Source organism: Anguilla rostrata, chromosome 14 (genome assembly GCF_018555375.3).
Source record: "Anguilla rostrata isolate EN2019 chromosome 14, ASM1855537v3, whole genome shotgun sequence".
NCBI classification, from domain to species: domain Eukaryota; kingdom Metazoa; phylum Chordata; class Actinopteri; order Anguilliformes; family Anguillidae; genus Anguilla; species Anguilla rostrata.
Window position 1 is genome coordinate 36583908 of NC_057946.1, and position 22924 is coordinate 36606831.

Consider the following 22924-nt stretch of genomic DNA (forward strand, 5'->3'; position numbering starts at 1 on the left):
AGGTGAGAAAAAGACAGAAAAGCATTTATCTTTTAAAAAATTAAACCCAGTCACGGATGTAACTATCTGGGCCTTGTCCAAACACGCTGGTATCACAGCTCAAAATCAAACCCAGTTTACAGCTCTGTCTCTGTGAAATCCAAGAGCAGGAACATCTCTGTCTCTGTGAAATCCCCAGATCAGGAGCAGCTCTGTCTCTGTGAAAGCCCCAGATCAGGAGCAGCTCTGCTCTCTGTGAAAGCCCCAGATCAGGAGCAGCCTCCCTGTGCCTCAGATCAGAGCAGCTCTGCTCTCTGGAAACCTCAGATCAGGAGCCTCTGCCGTGAAGCTCAGTCAGGAGCAGCTCTGCTCTCTGTGAAAGCCCCAGATCAGGAGCAGCTCTGCTTTCTGTGAAAGCCTCAGATCAGGAGCAGCTCTGCTTTCTGTGAAAGCCTCAGATCAGGAGCAGCTCTGCTCTCTGTGAAAGCCTCAGATCAGGAGCAGCTCTGCTCTCTGTGAAAGCCTCAGATCAGGAGCAGCTCTGCTCTCTGTGAAAGCCTCAGATTAGGAGCAGCTCTGTCTCTGTGAAAGCCCCAGATGAGGAGCAGCTCTGTCGTCTGTGAGAATTCGCAGACAGCTCACCGTTACCTGTCTCATGGGCTCAGAGCCGGATCAGACTGCTCGTCTTTACCTTTCTGCGCTCTGAGACTGATTCAGCCTCTAGCCCTCCAGTCTGTTTCTCACACTTTTTTATTTCTATTCAGGGTTTTCACTGTTCTATCCCTCACCTGGAAAACCAGCCCACGGGGTGTTAAAAGATATATACACACACACACACACACACACACACACACACACACACACACACACACACACGCACACACACACATGCACACACACACACACACTCACACACACACACACACACACGCACACAAACACACACCCAATATATATATATATATATATATATATATATATATATATATATATATATATATGTATATATTCAGACATACAATTCACCATTTGGCCATTCTCAGCCATAGGAAGCTTCAAAGTGCACGGCCAGCATAGCCTGGAGATAAGAGCAGAAACTGGAGGGTTACTATCTGAGGGTGAATTTGTGTGTGTGTGTGTGTGTGTGTGTGTGTTAGAGGGGGTGTTTACGCCCCTGCCCCCTCCTCTTTTTCACCAGTTAAAATATCCGGCTTTCTTTCAGTTTTTAGTTTTTGGGCAACTTGTAAAGAAGAAGTTTGGTAACAGTTGGAAGTGGGCATCTGAGTCCTGCATGTCAGGCATTCTACATTTCATCTCCAGTTCCTTTGGAATATTCTGCTGTCTTTTGGTTTTTGCCTTTTGGATTACTTTGGAACAAAAGCTGAGGTTTGCTATCTTCTCTCATTCATTTCTTGTGTGACTGTCCATGTCTGTCACCTTTTTTGTAACTTAATATATTTCTTAATACTCATCTGGTTGTGAGTTGCACATTTTGGTAAAGGTTGATCCAAACAGTTTGCTCTGCCTATCAGTGAATTTGGCGATTTAACTGATAATTGATTTCTTTGATAATAATTACCAAATTAAATCAAATAAATATATTCTACAAGTGAGGTGCTTCAACGGTTGATTGACTTGTGTTCAGTATTTAGAATGCTGGATGTCAAACAAGGATGTTAATGTTTAAAACTGCAGGGTTTGGAAAATTAAACATATTTCAATTAATCCTCACCTTGCTGACACACAGACACACACAGACAGACACACACACACACACAAATATATATATATATATAAAATTGAAGGCAAATCTTATTGCTACAGAACACAATCACATTCTAGATGATTCTGTGCTTGCACAACAGTTTGCCCTTTCCTGTTTCAAGATGACAATGCCCCTGGGCACACAGAGAGGTTCATATAGCAAGGGTTTTGTCAAGAACGGTGTGGAAGAACTTGACTGGCCTGCACAGAGCCTTAGCCTCAAACCCTATCCAACGCCTTTGGGAGCAATTGGAAAGCCAACTGCAAGTCAGGCCTAATTGCCCACTCAGTGCCCGACCTCACTAATGATCTTCCGGCCGAATGGAAACAAATCCCTGCAGCAACTCTCCAACATCCAGTATAAAGCCTTTCCAGAAGAGTGGAGGTTGTTATAGCAGCAAAGAGTGGACCAACTCCATATTAATGCCCATAATTTTGGACGAGATGTTGAATGTGTGACATCTCATTCCATACTCCACAATTTTAGATTTGCAATAGAACAATTGACATGAGGTTAAAGTGAGGAGGATTATTTATTTTTAAAAAGTGCTGTAATTTATACATGGCGAAACCAAAATGCACAAAAATACCCTTTGATAAAAGCTAAGAATCTGCACTTTAACCACATGTGAATTGTTTGAATCCAACTCTAAAATTGAGGAGTACTGAACCAAAAAAAAAACATTAACACTATGAAGCTCACTGTATAAGTGGTACAGCTATATGCACGTGTGTGTGTGTGTGAGGTCTACGTGTGTGCACGTGCGTGCTTTTTCTTGTGAATTCAGATTCCATTGGAATAAGCTGTGCTTTTGTGGTGACTACATTCAGCCATTGGCATTTTCAATCGCTTGTTCTGATCTTTCCCCCGAAGGCAGCCTTTGCCACTGAGCATCAGGAGAGACCAGCCCAGCCTGACTGCACACTCACACACAGCCTGAACACTACTGCACATCAGGAGAGACCAGCCCAACCTGACTGCACACTCACACACAGTCTGAACACTACTGCACATCAGGAGAGACCAGCCCAGCCTGACTGCACACTCACACACAGCCTGAACACTACTGCACATCAGGAGAGACCAGCCCAGCCTGACTGCACACTCACACACAGCCTGAACACTACTGCACATCAGGAGAGACCAGCCCAGCCTGACTGCACACTCACACACAGGAGAGACCAGCCCTGTAGCATACTCACAGACTGAACACTTCGCTAATTTCATCTCCCCGCTCTTATTTTAGTTCTGAGGCCCACGGTCAGATTAACACATGTAAACAACCGGAGAAACGTCCCCTCCTCTCACATCTGACTGACAGTGTCATTCACAGAATAACAACCTCCATAACAACTGCAGCGTGATAACAGTGGTGATGTTACACATTTATTGTATTTCAAATACCCATTCATTTTATTAAACTAGCAAAATTTAAACCAAGGCCAGAGTGATAAGCCTATTGATCACCAAAATATTGACAAAAACTTTTTTTTACATCATATATATGATGTAATAAGGGTTGTTGTCAATATTTTGGTGATATATATTTAAATATATATATATATATATGTATGTTTTTTGTCGACCTCACATGTACGTGTGCAACATTTTCTTCAAAAGCAAATTTCATGACTTTCAAAGGGAACTGATTTTCTTTCAGCTGGCGCCTTCGTGCCCCTTCCCCGCCTGCCTGTGCCACGTGCAATGTGGCTCTCCCCCCACAGAGCCCGCTTCCACCGGTTCCTTACATTTTCTTTTGTGTTAAACATTTCTGACACTCTGAAAGTCTAGATAAATTATTTATTTTTATTTTTTTTAAAGCAATGTAGTGTTTGTCTCATTTTGGTTATCTTGTTTAATAGATGAAGGTAGAAGCAGCCACTTCTTGGAAGTCATCAGAATAATTGTTCTCGGAGGCCAGCACACACACGCACTCACAAACACACACACACACACACACACACACACTGCAATGTGTAGACACACAATCAGCTGCTCACACACACACTCACAAACACACACACACACACAAAATCTCTCCATGGCAGAGTTTAATCCAGGAAGTTGCACAGCATAACCTAGCTCTAAGTGTGCAGTCACGGCACTAACATACACACACATGAACACACACACACACACACACACACACACACAAACATGCAGACACACACACACACACACACACACACACAAATAAACTCCGGCGTTTAATAATTACAAATGGCCGTGTGGATTAAAGTGAGAGGCCGGCGGATCAAAAAGCAGCAGCGACACCGCGGCGGCCGAGCGGGCGGGTAGGCGAGTGGGCGGGCAGGCGGGCGGGTGGGTAGGCGAGCGAACGGGTGCTACACAGCCCCCCCGCGCTGGAGCGGGGCACGCCACGGGGACGGGGGGAAGTTTCGGGTAGTGCTGGAATCTCAGCGCGGCCGCCTCCGGCACAACCGTACCCCGAGCGGCTCAGACGGGTCCCGTTATCAGCGCCAGGCTCTGTGCCCGCTCAGCCGCTCTGTGCCCGCTCTGTGCCCGCTCAGCCGGAGGCTCTGTGCCCACTCAGTCTCTCTGTGCCCGCTCAGCCCGAGGCTCTGTGCCTGCTCAGCCGCTCTGTGCCCGCTCTGTGCCCACTCAGCGCCAGGCTCTGTGCCCACTCAGCCCGAGGCTCTGTGCCCGCTCAGCCGCTCTTTGCCCGCTCAGCCCGAGGGTCTGTGCCCGCTCAGCCTCAAGGCTCTGTGCCCGCTCTGTGCCCGCTCAGCTTCTCTGTGCCCGCTCAGCCCGAGGCTCTGTGCCCGCTCTGTGCCCGCTCAGCTTCTCTGTGCCCGCTCAGCTTCTCTGTGCCCGCTCAGCCCGAGGCTCTGTGCCCGCTCTGTGCCCGCTCAGATTCTCTGTGCCCGCTCAGCCCGAGGCTCTGTGCCCGGTCAGCCCAAGGCTCTGTGCCTGCTCTGTGCCCGCTCAGCTTCTCTGTGCCCGCTCAGCCCGAGGCTCTGTGCCCCCTCAGCCCAAGGCTCTGTGCCCGCTCTGTGCCCACTCAGCTTCTCTGTGCCCGCTCAGCCCGAGGCTCTGTGCCCGCTCTGTGCCCGCTCAGCTTCTCTGTCCCCGCTCAGCCCGAGGCTCTGTGCCCGCTCAGCCCGAGGCTCTGCGCCCGCTCAGCCCAAGGCTCTGTGCCCGCTTTGTGCCCGCTCAGCTTCTCTGTGCCCGCTCAGCCCGAGGCTCTGTGCCCGCTCTGTGCCCGCTCAGCTTCTCTGTGCCCGCTCAGCCCGAGGCTCTGTGCCCGCTCTGTGCCCGCTCAGATTCTCTGTGCCCGCTCAGCCCGAGGCTCTGTGCCCGCTCTGTGCCCGCTCAGCTTCTCCGTGCCCGCTCAGCCCGAGGCTCTGTGCCCGCTCAGCCCAAGGCTCTGTGCCCGCTCAGCTTCTCTGTGCCCGCTCAGCCCGAGGCTCTGTGCCTGCTCAGCCTCTCTGTGCCCGCTCAGCCCGAGGCTCTGTGCCCGCTCAGATGCATTGTGCCCGCTCAGCCCGAGGCTCTGTGCCCGCTCTGTGCCCGCTCTGAGCCCGCTCAGCCGCTCTGTGCCCGCTCTGTGCCTGCTCAGCCGCACGGCTGCTGGTGCCAGACGCTGCGCTGTCAGCCCCGCACCTGATTAAGAGCGGGGTGATCAAGGATGCGGCCAGCACATCGATTCTCCATAACTCAGCCACGTCCCCCTGTTTGCTCGCCCTCGCCCCCGCCCTCGCCCCCGCCGCGGCTGCCCCCCCCACCCCCCCATTTCTCAGCCGGAGCTGTAGCGGCTCCCCTTATTTCTGACTCATCAAAGAGATGAGAGCAGCGCTGGAGCTCCTCAACCTGCTGTACACACACACACACACACACCACACACACACACACACACACACACACACATAAACACACCACACGCGCGCGCGCACACACATAAACACAAAACGTGCGCGCGCACACACATAAACACACCACACACGCACACACACACAAACAAACACACCACACGCGCACACGCACACACACACACACAGACACCATACACACACGCGCACACAGACACCATACACACACGCACAAACACCATACACACACACACGCACACACACACACAAACACCATACACACACACACACGCATGCGAACGGCTTGCGCAGGGAAAGGATTAAGGCTGCTTCATGCTTTCCGCGTCCCTCGTCCGCGGACAGCTGCGGACTCGTACCGGTGGCGCGGAAGCTCACCCGGTTCCATTCATACTACAATTGAGGGTCCGCGTCGGTCTGGCGTTCCACGCATGCGCTTTTCCCGATCTACACTCCATTCCAGTTCCATTACCACAGAGTGAATGCGTAAGTGAATGCGATGATAAAAAAATTTTCGGTTACGCGGACCTATAAAACGCCATTCCAAAAGCAAAATTAGACATGCTATACATCGTTAGAAAGCTTATACTCTCGCCTACTGAATAAATGAACTGTCAATCAAGCCAGACTGTGCTAAAAAGGGCGACAACGCCGTAAACAACAGGTGTGGTGTTACGCACAGCTATTTTTGAAGGTACCCAGGCATCATAAATGCGTGCATATTTGACAAACGGATTGTCCAAGACAATATAGTCAGTCTTAAAAGGGACATCTCTATGTGTAAAACCAACAGTAAGGCTGTATATTTATTCAATACTTAGTCCCAGATATTGACTGTAGAATGACATGGTATCATTTTTAAAAACTTTTTCTCGTTTATTTCGTTATTCAGTCATCAGCGTTTTCACTGCTGTATTGGCATATCTTAGGGCTATTGTCGGATTTATCTTGTTGCTATGACGGAATACGATTTTTGAGTGGTGAAAGAATATTTTTATGAATACCCATATAGACAATATAAATGTGGGTAACGGCGGATCTCCTCGCACAACTCTCTTCAAAACGAGCATCCATTAAATTTTGTTATCTGGAGCATGCGCAGTCGGCGCGCCTGCTATGCGTACATTTCGCGCGGTCGCAAATTTTGGGCTGCGCGCGGACGTCCGCATAGGGGTCCCTGCGGACCCTCGTGGACATGGGTGGATGACGACATTTACGTCACGAGGACCAAAGCGGACCCACGCGGACACGGAAAGTATGATGCAGCGTCTGGGGTGTGGGTGCGCAATCTTCATTCCCACCATCTTCACTCCACCTGCCTATCCCCAACTGCAGATTTGAGCTTAGGGTTTACTTCCCTAGCCATCGTACCTTCCAATGGTTTACCCACGTGGCAGTGGGGCAGTGGTTGGTGGAACACCTCTAGGTACCACTGCAGCTCCGAGATCCCCTACTGATTCAGCCTGGGGTCGCGAAACCCCAGTTACCATGGGCTGCCACGAGGAGGCATAGTAGGAGTCTTGGTGAGGGAGAGGCTATGTACTGACCACAGAAGACTTACACGCTGCTTCCTGGACCCCGGCTGGGGTGGCCAGCGGCAGAAGCTGAAGGAGGGAGATTGCAGGCATCCCTACATGCAATGGCTCGCTTAGCAGACTGCACTAGACGCATCACAACACCCTGCTGGCAGTACAGCCGGCCAACCCACAAGCTAACTGCACCTGGTATTCGCAGGCGGTCTCTCATCCAAGTACTAACCAGGCTCGACCCTGCTTAGCTTCCGAGATCAGACGAGATTGGGCGTTTGCAGGGTGGTGTGGCTGTAAGCCCACACACACACATATACAAACACAGAATCAGGGTTAAAGTGTGACTGTGTTCCTTTGTTAATGAGCAGAGCGTGTGAGAGCAGAGTCACTGACCGGCTAAATGAGGAGGGCAGGTGACAATGACCGCCTTGCAGGCAAAGCTTTGAGTGGCTGTCCACACGCGCACAACCCCGCTGCTCTGTAAGAGATAAACACACACACACACACACATAGAGATATGCACACATACACACACACACACACACATACACACATACATACACAGAGATACACACACATACACACACACACACACACACACACATAGACAGAGACACACACACACATACACATACACACACACACACACATACACACATACACACACACACACACACACACACACACACATAGACAGAGACACACACACACACGCATACACATACACACACATACACAGAGATACACACATACACACACACACACACACACAGATACACACAAACACACACACACACACACATACACACATACATAGAGATACACACACATACACACACACACACACACATAGACAGAGTCACACACACACACATACACACATACACAGAGATACACACACACACACACACACATACACACACATACACAGAGATACACACACATACACACACACACACACATACACAGAGATACACACACATACACGCACACACATACACAGAGATACACACACATACACACACACACACACACACACAGCACACACAACACAGAGAGACGCACACACACAGCACATGCACACACACACACACGCACACACACGCACACACACAGTCATAGTCACTCCTGTTGCAAAAATGTGACATTTTTTCTTCTCGGTCTATAACAGTGCTTTCCTGTGCAATGTATAATTTTCTAAAATGACAACTTTTCTACGGGAACACATTCATCTGAAAACTGCGGGCAAAACATTTAATGACACACAAACCTGTTCACACACACAGTCCCTCAAATACACAGGCACAAACAATCACTACACACAAACACAGCACACACACGCACTCGTGCACACACACACACCCACATACACACAGACGCACTCGCGCACACACACACACCCGCACACACACACGCACTCGCGCACACACACACACCCGCACACTCACACATGCACTCGCGCACACACACCCGCGCACACACACACACACATGCGCGAAGCGCACATTAGCATACCACAGTCTAAGGGTAAAAAGCTGCACTCTTCAGGGCTCAGTAAAAAAGGGAAATAATGGTGTATGAAGAAACATTACTCCAGGCTTGTTCCCAATCCCCACTTCCTTGTCTCTGTATAATCCTGTTTTCTTCTGGGTGTTGTTACCTGTTCAATAGCTGTCACTGCAGAACCCAGGAGGATGTTCTCCCTTCCAACCTGGTCGGCCAGTTTCTCTGACAGCTGCTGTGTGCCCCCCTGTGGACAGACGCCGTTATTGCAGCTGTTAATTTGCAGCTTTCCCCATAGGGATGTCACCCAGCTGGGACGGCAGCCACTCTGTTCTGGGAGTGGCCTTAGTCACGGGGTTCTGGGGGGAGGGCACTGAAGGGCCCCCAGGACAACCAGCAGGTGCATCATCACTCTTTTAATCCACGTGGAGGCGGGGTCTGCCCAGGTCACCTCCCCCCCCCCCCCCCCAACCCCCACCCCACGTTTCACAACAGCCAGGGCACCCCCTGTGAGATGTTACAGAATGATACTGGTGGCTCACCAATTTCTCTCTCTCTCTCCTTCCCTCTCTCTCTCTCTCTCTCTTACACTCACTCACTTCCCAAAATGGCTTAAGTTTAAGAAAACAACAAAAACTGCTAAGCTGTCATGGTGATAAATCACACCCAAGCTTATGGATTTGTAAGCTTAACTGACCACAGCAGATTGTGTGTATGTGTGTGAGTGTATTGTGCATATGTGTGTGTGTGTGTGTATTGTGTGCATGTGTGTGTGTGTGTCTTTGTGTGCATGTACTGTGTGTATGTGTATGTGTGCGTGTGTGTATTGTGTGTGTGTATTGTGTGCATGTGTGTATTGTGCATATATGTGTGTGTGTGCGTGCGTGTGCGCATGTGTGTGTGTGCGTGCACCGAGTGCATGTTTGCATGTGTGTGTGTGTATTGTGAGTATGTGCGCGTATGTAGGTGTGCGTGTGTATTGTGTGTGTGTGTGCGTATGTATGTGTGTGTGTGAGTGTGTGTGTGTGCGTATGGTGCGTGTGTTATGTGTGTGTGTGTGCGTATGGTGTGTGTGTGTCTGTGTGTATTGTGTGTATGTGTCCGTGCATTGGGAGGAGGCGGCGGCACGGTCACCTTGACTCTGAACTCTTGAGCAGTCCCGGGTTCGGTCCCCAGCAAAGGCAGGACCCCCCCGGCGGCCGCAGCGAACATCAGGAAGTACAGGAAGGAGAGCTGCGAGGGCTCCATGCCAAAAAGTGTCCTGCTGCAGATTCCCATGTTCTGCTCCAGCTCTGAGCACAGGGAACACTCAGCTGCTTAATACTGCTCCTGCCATTACTGTTACTGCACCCATTACTGCATTACTGATGTCACTGCACCCATTACTGCTATCACTGCTCTTACTGCACCATTACTGCATTACTGCTGTTACTGCCCCATTACTGCATTACTGCTGTTACTGCACCATTACTGCATTACTGATGTCACTGCACCCATTACTGCTATCACTGCTCTTACTGCACCATTACTGCATTACTGCTGTTACTGCCCCATTACTGCTGTTACTGCACCATTACTGCATTACTGATGTTACTGCACCCATTACTGCATTACTGCTGTTACTGCACCATTACTGCATTACTGCTGTTACTGCCCCATTACTGCATTACTGATGTTACTGCACCCATTACTGCATTACTGCTGTTACTGCCCCCATTACTGCATTACTGCTGTTACTGCCACCATTACTGCATTACTGCTGTTACTGCCCCCATTACTGCATTACTGATGCTACTGCACCAATTACTGCATTACTGCACCAATTACTGCTGTTACTGCCCCCATTACTGCATTACTGCTGTTACTGCACCCATTACTGCATTACTGCTGTTACTGCCCCATTACTGCATTACTGCTGTTACTGCACCATTACTGTATTACTGCTCTTACTGCCCCTACTACTGCATTACTGCCCCCATGACTGAATTACTGCTGTTACTGCCCCCATTACTGCATTACTGCTGTTACTGCAACCATTACTGCTGTTACTGCACCATTACTGCATTACTGCTGTTACTGCACCATTACTGCATTACTGCTGTTACTGCCCCCATTACTGCATTACTGCTGTTACTGCACCATTACTGCATTACTGCTGTTACTGCCCCCATTACTGCATTACTGCTGTTACTGCACCATTACTGCATTACTGCCCCCATTACTGCATTACTTATGTTACTGCACCAATTACTGCATTACTGCTGTTACTGCACCAATTACTGCTGTTACTGCCCCATTACTGCTGTTACTGCCCCCATTACTGCATTACTGCTGTTACTGCACCAATTACTGCATTACTGCCCCCATTACTGCATTACTGCTCTTACTGCCCCCATTACTGCATTACTGCTGTTACTGCCCCCATTACTGCATTACTGTTGTTACTGCACCCATTACTGCTGTTACTGCCCCCATTACTGCATTACTGCTGTTACTGCACCCATTACTGCATTGCTGCTGTTACTGCACCATTACTGCATTACTGCTGTAACTGCCCCCATTACTGCATTACTGCTGTAACTGCCCCCATTACTGCATTACTGCTGTTACTGCCCCCATTACTGCTGTTACTGCCCCCATTACTGCTGTTACTGCCCCCATTACTGCATTACTGCTGTTACTGCCCCCATTACTGCATCACTGCTGTTACTGCACCATTACTGCATTACTGCTGTTACTGTAACGGTACGGGTGCTGGGACCCAGGCGCAGAGTGGAAAAAAAACACGAAACTCAAAAGGGAAAATTAACAAAGACTTTACTAACAACAGGCAAACAAACAGGGAACAAACAAGGCCACAATGGGCAAAAACACAAACTCATAAAAAATCGAAATAAAACAGAAAACAAGAGGAACTCACAAACACGGGCAGGGCAGAACACGGACAGGGCAGAACACGGGAAGGCAGAGCACAAGGAGAGGTCAAACAAAACACAGGCAGGTAGATAAGGTTGAAACAAACAGATGTCGGGAACAAACACAGGCAGGTACATACGGTTTGCAAACAGACATCGGAAACAAACACAAGGAACCAGCACCCGAGTCAAGGGAACAGAGAACTTAAATAGACAAGGGTTAACAAGACACAGGTGAACTCAAAAAACAATCAAACCAGAAGGAGGGGATAACAAGACACAGGTGGGAACAATGATGGAATAACGAGACAACCAATAATGCAATTAACAGGGGGGAACAGGACACAAAACAGAAGTGCCGCCATCTGGCGGCCCAACAGGGAAAACGCAGACCGGAACACCGGAACATGACAGTTACTGCCCCCATTACTGCTATCACTGCTTTCATTACTGCACAACTATTAGCTATTAGCACTGTCATTACTGCTATCACTGCTTTCATTATTGTCCAACATATATTAGTGCTGTTGTTACTATGACTACTGCTTTATCCTTACAACACGTACAACTGCCATTTCTGTTCTTACATATACAGCGTCCTCCAAAAGTATGATAATGATTTTGTTATTTTTTCTATATTTTTGCTATATATTTAAGGCATTTAGATTTGACATCAAAACAGGAATATGAGACAAAAACAAACAATCACCTTTTATTTAATGGTATTTACATGCATATATGCTTTACAGCACCATTTTACAGAAACAACAGGTTTTGTGTCAAGTGCACTATTTTCTGCTGTGAAAAATTAACTCAGGTGTTTCCTTGCATGGATTGTTCACACATAAAAGAGTAGTGAGTGTATAGTCTTGGTTTTAGCCTTTATTTTCACCTGTGGAGATTGAGTTAGAGGCATATGCCATTATGAAGACTGGAGGGCTATGGCTAAGGATGGAAAACATCTCATCTGTAAACTGAGAGGACAGAAGAATTCATTAGGAAGGATAGCACATAAACTCGGTATATCTAGCACAGCAGTTTGGAAAGTCTTAAAAATAAAATAAACCACTGGTGGCCTCAGAAGCAAACACCATACAGGTCGGCCAAGGAAGATAACAGCTGAAGACAGACGAATCCTAAGAGCTGTGAAGAAAAACCCTAGAACAACGGTCAGTGGCATCACCAGCAGTCTCCAGAAGATGGGGATGAAAATAACACAAGCTAATATAAGCAGACTTTGGGAGCAGAATTATAGAGGCTACACTGCAAGAGGCAAACTTCTTATAAGCAAAAGGCCAGATTAGACTTTGCCAGAAAATACAGAGATAATCCAGTTTTATGGACAGATGAGCCCCAAATAAACCTTTACCAAAGCGATGGAAAGTGAGGAGGAAGGAAGGAACAGCCCATGATCCAAAGCAGGGTCATGGCTAGAATATGTATGGCTGCTTCTGGAACAGGCTCACTTGTCATTATTGATGATGTAACAGAGAATGGCAGCAGTATGATTAATTCAGAAGTGTACAGAGAGATACAAATAAATGTATGCAACGTCATTGGTTGTTGCTTCACCCTGCAGCAAGTAATGATTGCCAACCGCACTGCTTATGCAACCCAAGCCATTCACCACTGGGAAAAAGTGGAAAGTCCTCAAATGGCCTAGTCAGTCCCTTGATTTAAATCCAATGGAGCATGTATTTCACTTGCTGAAGAGAAAGCTGAAGACAGAAACCCCCAAAACAGAACCCTCCCCCCCCCCAAAAAAAAAAAACAAAGATCAACTGAAAAGTGGAGGGGCTGGTCAGATGAAAAACTGGACAGCTAAGAGCAGCGAGCTGAAAAGCTGTCACTGGGTTTTGCTCTTTTTTTGTCTCTATTGTTTCAGTTTGTTGTTTTAGCTTATTGTTTTTGCCTGGAAGTGTGATGGTGTTTGTTTATTTGATGTGTTGGTGTGGGTGCTCTCTCACTCTCTCCCTCTCTCTCATTCTCTTTCCCTCTCTCTCTCTTCCTCCCTCCCTCCCTCCCTCCCCCTCTCTCTCTCTCTCTCTCTAATTCCCGTGCACACCCGAACCACTGTATCTCCCTCCCAGGGGTTTTATACACCATGTGACACACATAAACATGTAAATACCAGAGATGCACCGAAATTTTGGTCACCGAAAATATTCGGCCAAAAATAGCAAAAAAATTACACATTCGGTATTCGGCCGAAAGAGTGAAAAGGCAGAAAATTTGGACCGAACGTGTGTGTGATTTCTTTTTATTGTAACAAAAGTATAGAAATAAATGTGACACTGTTTGGTTGCTCTCCAGCGGCTATTGATGATGCGTTCAAACAGTGCCGGTGTTTTAGTTATTACTGTTGGAAAGGATTGAATGTTCAATAGATTTCTAAAAGTTTTTTCATCAATGAATGAATAAATGAAAAAATACTGGTATACTTGGTATTCGGCCAAGTGTTTCCTTATTTTCAGTTTCGGTTTTGGCCAAGAATTTTCATTTCAGTACATCCATAGTAAGTACCATTAAATAGAAGCTGATTGACTGTACACATTTGTCTCAAATTCAGATTTTCATCTCAAATCCAAATTCCTTAAGTAAAAAGCAAAAGATCACTAAAAATCACTTGGCAATACCATACTTCTGGTGGCACTGTATGTTACTGCTGCTAAAATTATTACTGCTGCTGCTACTACAGTTACAGTACTAGCACAGGTACTACAGATACTACTATTACCACTCCAGCTATTATAATCATTACTACTACTGCTGCTGCTGTTACTAAGAAAGGACAGCAGGGTTCGCAAGTGAAACGTGGTTCTCCTGACCTTTGGTCCAGATGTGCTGCTCCATGTATGAGTGCAGCGTCATGCTGTCATACTGCAGGGCATTGGGGGTTGAGAGGGGATCCTCCACACAGACCGTCTTACACAGCCGTTCCACCTGAACCCCAACACAGAGACAGCCTCACACAGCTGTTCCACCTGAACCCCAACACAGAGACAGCCTCACACAGCCGTTCCAACTGAACCCCAACACAGAGACCGTCTCACACAGCCATTCCACCTGAACCCCAACAGAGACCGTCTTACACAGCCGTTCCACCTGAACCCCAACACAGAGACGCTCTCACACAGCTGTTCCACCTGAACCCCAACACAGAGACTGTCTCACACAGCCATTCCACCTGAACCCCAACAGAGACCGTCTTACACAGCCGTTCCACCTGAACCCCAACACAGAGACAGCCTCACACAGCTGTTCCACCTGAACCCCAACACAGAGACCGTCTCACACAGCCGTTCCACCTGAACCCCAACACAGAGACCGTCTTACACAGCCGTTCCACCTGAACCCCAACACAGAGACTGTCTCACACAGCTGTTCCACCTGAACCCCAACACAGAGACCGTCTTACAGAGCCGTTCCACCTGAACCCCAACACAGAGACCGTCTCACACAGCTGTTCCACCTGACCCCCAACACAGAGACCGTCTCACACAGCCATTCCACCTGAACCCCAACACAGAGACCATCTTACAGCCATTCCACCTGAACCCCAACACAGAGACCGTCTCACACAGCTGTTCCACCTGAACCCCAACATAGAGACCGTCTCACACAGCCGTTCCACCTGAACCCCAACACAGAGACCGTCTTACAGAGCCGTTCCACCTGAACCCCAACACAGAGACTGTCTTACACAGCCGTTCCACCTGAACCCCAACAGAGACCGTCTTACAGAGCCATTCCACCTGAACCCCAACACAGAGACTGTCTCACACAGCCGTTCCACCTGAACCCCAACACAGAGACTGTCTCACACAGCTGTTCCACCTGAACCCCAACACAGAGACCGTCTCACACAGCCGTTCCACCTGAACCCCAACACAGAGACTGTCTCACACAGCCGTTCCACCTGAACCCCAACACAGAGACCGTCTTACAGAGCCATTCCACCGGAACCCCAACACAGAGACCATCTTACACAGCCATTCCACCTGAACCCCAACACAGAGACCGTCTCACACAGCCATTCCACCTGAACACCAACACAGAGACCGTCTTACACAGCCATTCCACCTGAACCCCAATACAGAGAACATCTTTCACAGCTGTTCCACCTGAACACCAACACAGAGACTGTCTCACACAGCCATTCCACCTGAACCCCAACAGAGACCATCTTACACAGCCATTCCACCTGAACCCCAACACAGAGACTGTCTCACACAGCCATTCCACCTGAACCCCAACACAGAGACTGTCTCACACAGCCGTTCCACCTGAACCCCAACAGAGACCGTCTCACACAGCCATTCCACCTGAACCCCAACACAGAGACTCTCACACAGCTATTCCACCTGAACCCCAACACAGAGACTGTCTCACACAGCTGTTCCACCTGAACCCCAACAGAGACACTGTGAATCCTTTCACTCTGAATCTCTGAAACTCTGTGTGACACCTCCTTTCAATCTGAATCCCAACAGAGACACTGTGTGACACGCCCTTTCAATCCCAACACTATGGGACACCTCCTTTCAATTTGAATCCCAACTGAGACACCGTGTCACACCTCCTTTCAACCTGAATCCCAACACAGATACTATGTGACACTTCGATTTCAATCCAGGCACAAACACCATTTTACAGGCTTTTAAACTGACACCCAACACAGTAATTGTAACACAGCGAGTAGTCTTCTTTTTTGGCAGCCTGTCAATAAACATTTGTCAAAAATAATTTGTCAAGTGCTGTTTGTGAGAACAAGTTCCACTTGCACTTGTACGTAAGGGATAAATGTAGACTGAAACCAGACTGAATGCGCCTCCTTTCGTTGTGAAAGCCCCCTCATATATGTGACACAGCATAGACAGTGAGAAACAGGCGTGCCGTGGGCTCTTTCCAATCGCTTATTTTTTACCTCCTTGCATCTGATGGGTCATGATTAGAAAGTTGACTTACAAAAAATGTCATATAAGCAGTTATATAAGCAATTACGTAAAATATCATATAGATCTTATGGTTACTTGATAAACATACTTCTGGAAGTGTACTTTTAAAAGTCTGTATATTTAAGTGTACGCCGTTTCACCCCATGCAATGTCCCGGTTGGAGATGTAAGCTAGAGGAGATAGACTCCAGCTGTGGTATATATCAAGTGCTTTAGGGGATTAGAGGACCTTTAGGCCTGCATGGTCAGCCTTGGAATGGACTCCCTGATCCTAACTGATGATTGGCTAAATGGAATATTTAACTATGGTGATTAAATGAATCTCATAGGTCGGAACAGCAGTTATTTGTCTCTGAAAACTATATAATATAATAACTTATGTATTGGACTTCTTGGATTTTTGAAGACAGTACTTGTACCTCTTCCTGACCGGTTATATTATTAAATTATATAAAGGAGCTCCTGACTCTGTCATTTGTTATCATTATCTTCAACACTATCATTTTTGGTAAGCAATTGCTACACGTCGTTTCCTTCCGTCCTTTCCTTGCTCCTTGCTCCACCCATCAGAGGACACAAAGGAAGCAAGGAAACGGGTATTAGGAAAACGAACGCCCTTGTTCAGTCAAGCATCAGTTTGAAGCCACATAAATTATAGGTGTGGCAGATAGTTAGAGGTGAATCCACAAGTCGATCATTTATATGGCATGCGTTTTGAAAAAAACACTTCCACAAAGGATGCACCTGTGTTTCTTTGCTCAAGCATCCTTCGGGAACCTCCTAGCTCCTCACTCCTTCATTTAACAGGCTGGAATGTCCTTGAAGATGATGGAGCTTGAGCTATTTTCGGGTGAGGACCAAGGAGATGAGGACGGATAAAATAAGCGATTGGAATGAGCCCCATGTTCTTGCCTTCCACAGAAACGGTGAGGCATGGAACAGGCATGCGTATGAAGTGGGGTCAGTAAACCGCGTTCTTGCCTTCCACAGAAAGAAGGTGGTGTCCAGAAGCACCAGCGGAGAAGAGAAGGGGAGACTGCTGGTGTAGGTGCGGGCCTTGGCCTCTGGCGCCCCCATGTGGTGAACCTTCCTCCCCTCGGCGTACTGTGGGTAAACCTCCAGGCCCAGCTCCTGGATCAGGTCCATCACGTGGGTCTGCGTGCTGCGGGGTTAAGAGGACTTCAGCACCCATTAACACCACTAACTGCAGTTTCTCCCAGAATCTCCTGCACACGTGCAGGGTATCATCAGAGAGGTCAGAGGGCAGGGTCATCCCTGGAGCAGTTATAAGGTTCAGTCCCCTGGGGCAGTTATAGGGTTCAGTGCCCCTGGGGCAGTTATGGAGTTCAGTCCCCCTGGGGCAGTTATGGGGTTCAGTCCCCCTGGGGCAGTTATGGGGTTCAGTGCCCCTGGGGCAGTTATGGGGTTCAGTACCCCTGGGGCAGTTATAGGGTTCAGTCCCCCTGGGGCAGTTATAGGGTTCAGTCCCCCTGGGGCAGTTATGGGGTTCAGTCCCCCTGGGGCAGTTATGGGGTTCAGTCCCCTGGGGCAGTTATGGGGTTCAGTGCCCCTGGGGCAGTTATAGGGTTCAGTGCCCCGGGGCATTTATGGGGTTCAGTGCCCTGGGGCAGTTATGGGGTTCAGTGCCCTGGGGCAGTTATGGGGTTCAGTCCCCCTGGGGCAGTCATAGGGTTCAGTCCCCCTGGGGCAGTTATGGGGTTCAGTCCCCTGGAGCAGTTATAGGGTTCAGTCCCCCTGGGGCAGTTATGGGGTTCAGTCCCCCTGGAGCAGAAAAAGGCATGTCACTGGTGCACTCATAACATCCCCCAATGACTATCAATTAGCCACAAAACAAACCAAAAATAAAAACGAAAAGAGGGAGAGAATTTGATGATGATGATGATGATGATGATGATGATGATGATGATGATGATAATACTTTATTGACAGATCAAGTCTGAAATTTTCCTTGCATCACAGCAGCTCCATTTGCAACATCACAGAAAAGACAAAAATTAAGACAAGAAACAAAGATACATGCATTTAACATAGCATTACAATCACAGAAGACAATATTCAAGGCCTGTCAACGTACATTTGATCTGGGATTAAGCTCCATATTTAATGTTAGGATTAACTGGTATACAAAAGAGTGCTTCAGTCTAGCCCTATTAAATCGTGGAACCCCTGTATCTCCGGTTTGATGGTAAAGATTTGTATTCACTGTTCAGGACATGGTTGGGGTTAGAGATAATGTTGTTGGCCAGCCTTAATATGTTATTATGGTAGGCTGATTCATAGAATTTCTCAAGGGGTTGGCCTACAATCTTTGAGCAGATTTTTATTTGGTGGAACAGCTTTGTCTTTAAAATAGTGGACAAACATTTGTCTAACATTTCCAGTGTAAATACTAAAATGCAAAACTTGTTCAAAAATTGCCTACTTACCAGTAATATTATCACAAATTTGCACACAGGCACAGTGTGCATAACATTATTTTTTTTAATTATTTAACCTTCATTTAACCAGGTTAGTCTCACTGAGATTAGAAATCTCTTTTTCAAGAGAGACCTGGCCAAGAAAGCAGCAGTCGATTACAGACACAACAAAATGTCAACATTTAACATACTGTAAAAGCAGACAAACAGCAATGTTCAAAATTTCACAATCTGGTTACACATGAGTAGTCTGTAGTGCAACTAAGGGTCAAAGCAATTACAAATTTAACTTTCCTCCATAACATTAAGCCTTTTTTAAAATCATTTAATGATACAAGCTGTTGTAAATTAAGTTCTTTCTGGAGCTCATTCCACGCTGAAGGAGCTGAGAACTGGAACGCTTTTTTGCCAGCCTCAGTACGAGCCTTTGGCACAGACAATAAAACACTGTTTTGTGAGCGAAGCCGGTATTTTCCATTTGTTTGCTGGACAATGTACATGCATAGGTAAGATGGAAGCAATTTCAATATGGCCTTGTAAATGAAAATATACCAGTGACACAGCCTACGTAATGCCAAGGAGGGCCAGCCCACTCTCCTATAAAGACAAACCTCAGTGCCCCATGATACACCAAGTCCAGCAAACGCAATGACGCTAAAGGTGCATGCATATATAAAATGTCTCCATAATCTATTACCGATAAGAAAGTAGCTGAGACTAGCCTCTGTCTCACCTCAAGAGAAAAACAGGACTTGTTTCTAAAATAAAAACCCAACTTAAGCCTAAGCTTTTTTACAAGGATATCTACATGAAACTTAAAAGTGAGACCATCATCTATTAAAAAACCCAGGTACTTATAAGTTGTCACCCTTTCAATTGGTTTATTCTGTGTGGTAACGACACAACGTAATGTCTGCGCCTCTATCTTTGACCTAGCGTTGATAAAACCAAGTTGATGCTCTTCACTAGGTCAACGATAGAGCCACAGACATTACCTTGTATTACTGAATGGGAAGGTGCCACTATGACAGAGCTCACAAAATTCTCTCTCGCTCTCTGTCTGTCCCTCTGTCTTTCTTCCTCCACATATCCATCTCTCTCTCTCTCTCTCTCTCTCTCTGTCTGTCCCTCTCTCTTTCTCCCTCCACATGTCCCTCTCTCTTTCTCCCTCCACATATCCTCTCTCTCTCTGTCTGTCCCCCTCTTTCTCCCTCCACATCTCTGTCTCTCTCTCTCTCTCTCTCTCTCTCTGTCCCTCTCTCATTCTCCCTCCACATCTCTCTGTCTCCCTCTCTCACTGGTCTGCTGTCTGGTTTCTAAAATCAATGCTAGTCTGTTTAATTATCCCCCCGGCCGTCGGGGGATAAACGAACACAGCCATTGATTTTCATTTGATGGCCGGCACACTGAAGGGCGGTCTCGCGCCTTCTCTCGTAGCTTGTTATCTCTCTCTTTGTAGCAGCAGCAGCCCTCTGTTTTCATTTCTTTTATCTTTCTCTTGAGAAGGTGCGCTCTGTTCTGTTAGCTAGCGCGATCATTCTCTAAAACAGAATAGTGCTGTACTGATTGAGGTTGGTCTGACCGCATTAGCTGTACCTTTGCCAGGGGTGCAGGGTAATAATAATGGGTTCACATAGGTATCAGCCAATAATAACTGAAAAGAACCTGTCGGTATCAGACCAATGCTAATATTATGGTTGATACGATGATGCAACAAACACGCGCCAGAGGGGCAACGCATTTGACGCACAGTTAACGCGGTAAATTAAGTGTAGATGCTGTACTCAAAAAGAAGCCTATTCAGTCATTTTAACCCCTATATTTATTATTTGTTTTTTATTTTTTTATTTTAGAATTTTCAACTCACAAGCAAAGCTACACAGAGGCTTGTAGACTCATGCTTTAAACTTAATGATAAAATCAGTGAGTTTAAACATTGTGTTATTATAACAATTCAATTTTTAATATTTTTCCTTCGTAAGTTAAAGTATGTGCTCATCTATTTACAGTATATGCTACATTAATGTCGAAACTTGGTTGCATACGAAGTACGGGCATCGGCAGTAACAGCTCTGAGTTACACTGTACGTTGTGAAAACATACCAGTCACGGGCAGTGGCCGGTGTAAACCATTATCACATAAACAACCTTATTCAAATGGTAAATGGTAAATGGACTGCATTTATATAGCGCTTTTATCCAAAGCGCTTTACAATTGATGTCTCTCATTCGCCAGAGCAGTTAGGAGTTAGGGGTTAGGTGTCTTGCTCAAGGACACTTCGACATGCCCAGGGCGGGGTTTGAACCGGCAACCCTCCGACTGCCAGACAATCGGTCTTACCTCCTGTGCCATGTGCAATATTCACATTATCGGTCAGATTACCTGCCCACCCACTGGCCTCCGAGATCCCACAAATCCTCTCCGTGGGCAGCCGGCATCGTTAGGCTCACTGTTCGCCCGCCCACTCGGTCTGCGGTGTCAGGGTAGGCATGGTTAGAGTTTTCAACTCGAGATCTTATAAGAGCTGGAGATGTAGGCCAGCTTGTTAGGGTCAGAGTGCCAATGATTCGGCTGGTGTGTTGTTGTTATTATTATTATTATTATTATTATTATAGGCTAGTTGTTGTTCTTGTTGTTGTTATCATGTTTGTACACATCTAAAGATACCGCAATTATTATAATTATTTTATCTCTAGAGCCCCAAAAGTAAACTTAAGTAAACTAGCAGGACTGTATAAAATATTGAAGTAAAGTTACATTATTTATTCAGTATAAACTTGGAGAAAGTATAGGCCTAAAACTCAATCTGACACTAAAATGTGATTTTGTCATTACAGAAAGCTATATGACGTTACCATTGCGAAAGCATGCAGTGTCTTTAAACACACAGGAATACAAAACAATCATAAAATAGTTTTGTGCCGTTACTGGTCGCAAATGCACAACTGGGCTGAGAACTGGATCTTACCTTTTCCTTCCAAAACTAATATCTTCAGCTGCGCGTCTTTCTTAAGCAGCTGGCTGGCCGAGGTTAAACCTGATAATCCAGCGCCGACGATCACTACGTCCCACATTTTAAAGACGTTTCTCCTCAACAACAGAGCAGTATTATCTATAATAAAAGTAGCTCTGATCGCCGCTACCCGGATCAGCTAACACTTCGCAAGAAAACGAATGCATGTGAACTGCACGCAGCGCCAAAGGGTGGAAGTGCGCTTTCATAACCGATAACCTACTCAGATAATACAGCTGATCCGTGTTTATTACACCCACTGTTATACTTTAACTTCTGAAAGCCCGTGAAACGCTGGAAGCTACCAGCCAGGCGACGTTTGTGCAGCGGAATCAAGTTCAACAATTTCGCTCAAAATAAGGCTTTTTTTCTCTTTTGGTCTGAATTTGGTTTGTGCTGCTTCATGTTTGGACTGAATTGAACTTTGAACCGTTGTCTGTCCGCTCTCTGATCGCCAGTAGCGGTTATATGCAGACACGTAGGTTGCCAAAGAGTTAAAATAAACAAATCAGCGGAAAAGGGTGAAAGCGCGCTTTCATAACTGATAGCCCTTATAAATTAAATAGATAAATGAATAATTCGCTCCGTGTGATAACATCGATATCCTACGTTATGATTGCTTTGCCTCTCCCATCCACTTTATATAAAGTACCTTTAATTGTTTGCATTTTAGATATTTTTTTAATTGTTCAGATGAGATTTAGGATCAGCAGTTGTTGTTCTTCTTGTAAGGCCGACGTTACAGCATTGAACCGCGAGCATGTTTCTACAAGAGACTAGGAAAAGAACTCAGTTGAAATGTAAAAATAAAATGAAAACCTCATTTTAATTAGTTGTGCATCGCTGAAACTGCGCTTTTGCCTTGGATTAACCCCGCCCAAAAAACAGCCACTAACCTGTTTGTTGAGCTGCGCTGATGTCACATAGATACCATACCACTGTAATTTGACGCCGCCCATACCTACCAGGTGCTGTT

At 46.8% G+C, this 22924-nt stretch overlaps 1 protein-coding gene and 1 pseudogene across 2 annotated transcripts in view; both read right to left on the reverse strand.

Moving 5' to 3' along the window:
* The window catches only part of si:ch211-127i16.2 (probable flavin-containing monoamine oxidase A), a 43246-nt gene extending 20333 nt beyond the window's left edge, over positions 1-22913 (reverse strand). The window contains exons 1-7 of one of the 2 annotated variants that reach the window (XM_064307103.1): positions 21904-22833; positions 21318-21405; positions 17478-17658; positions 14368-14482; positions 9759-9916; positions 8782-8871; positions 7515-7599 (exon numbers count right to left, since the gene is read on the reverse strand). In XM_064307103.1, coding sequence (XP_064163173.1) covers positions 7515-7599; positions 8782-8871; positions 9759-9916; positions 14368-14482; positions 17478-17658; positions 21318-21405; positions 21904-22009 — 823 coding nt within the window. In that variant the 5' untranslated portion in view covers positions 22010-22833. The other variant, XM_064307104.1, reaches the window with a different exon arrangement.
* On the reverse strand, positions 7302-7420 carry LOC135240229 (5S ribosomal RNA; annotated as a pseudogene).
* Positions 22914-22924: the final 11 nt, after the last annotated feature.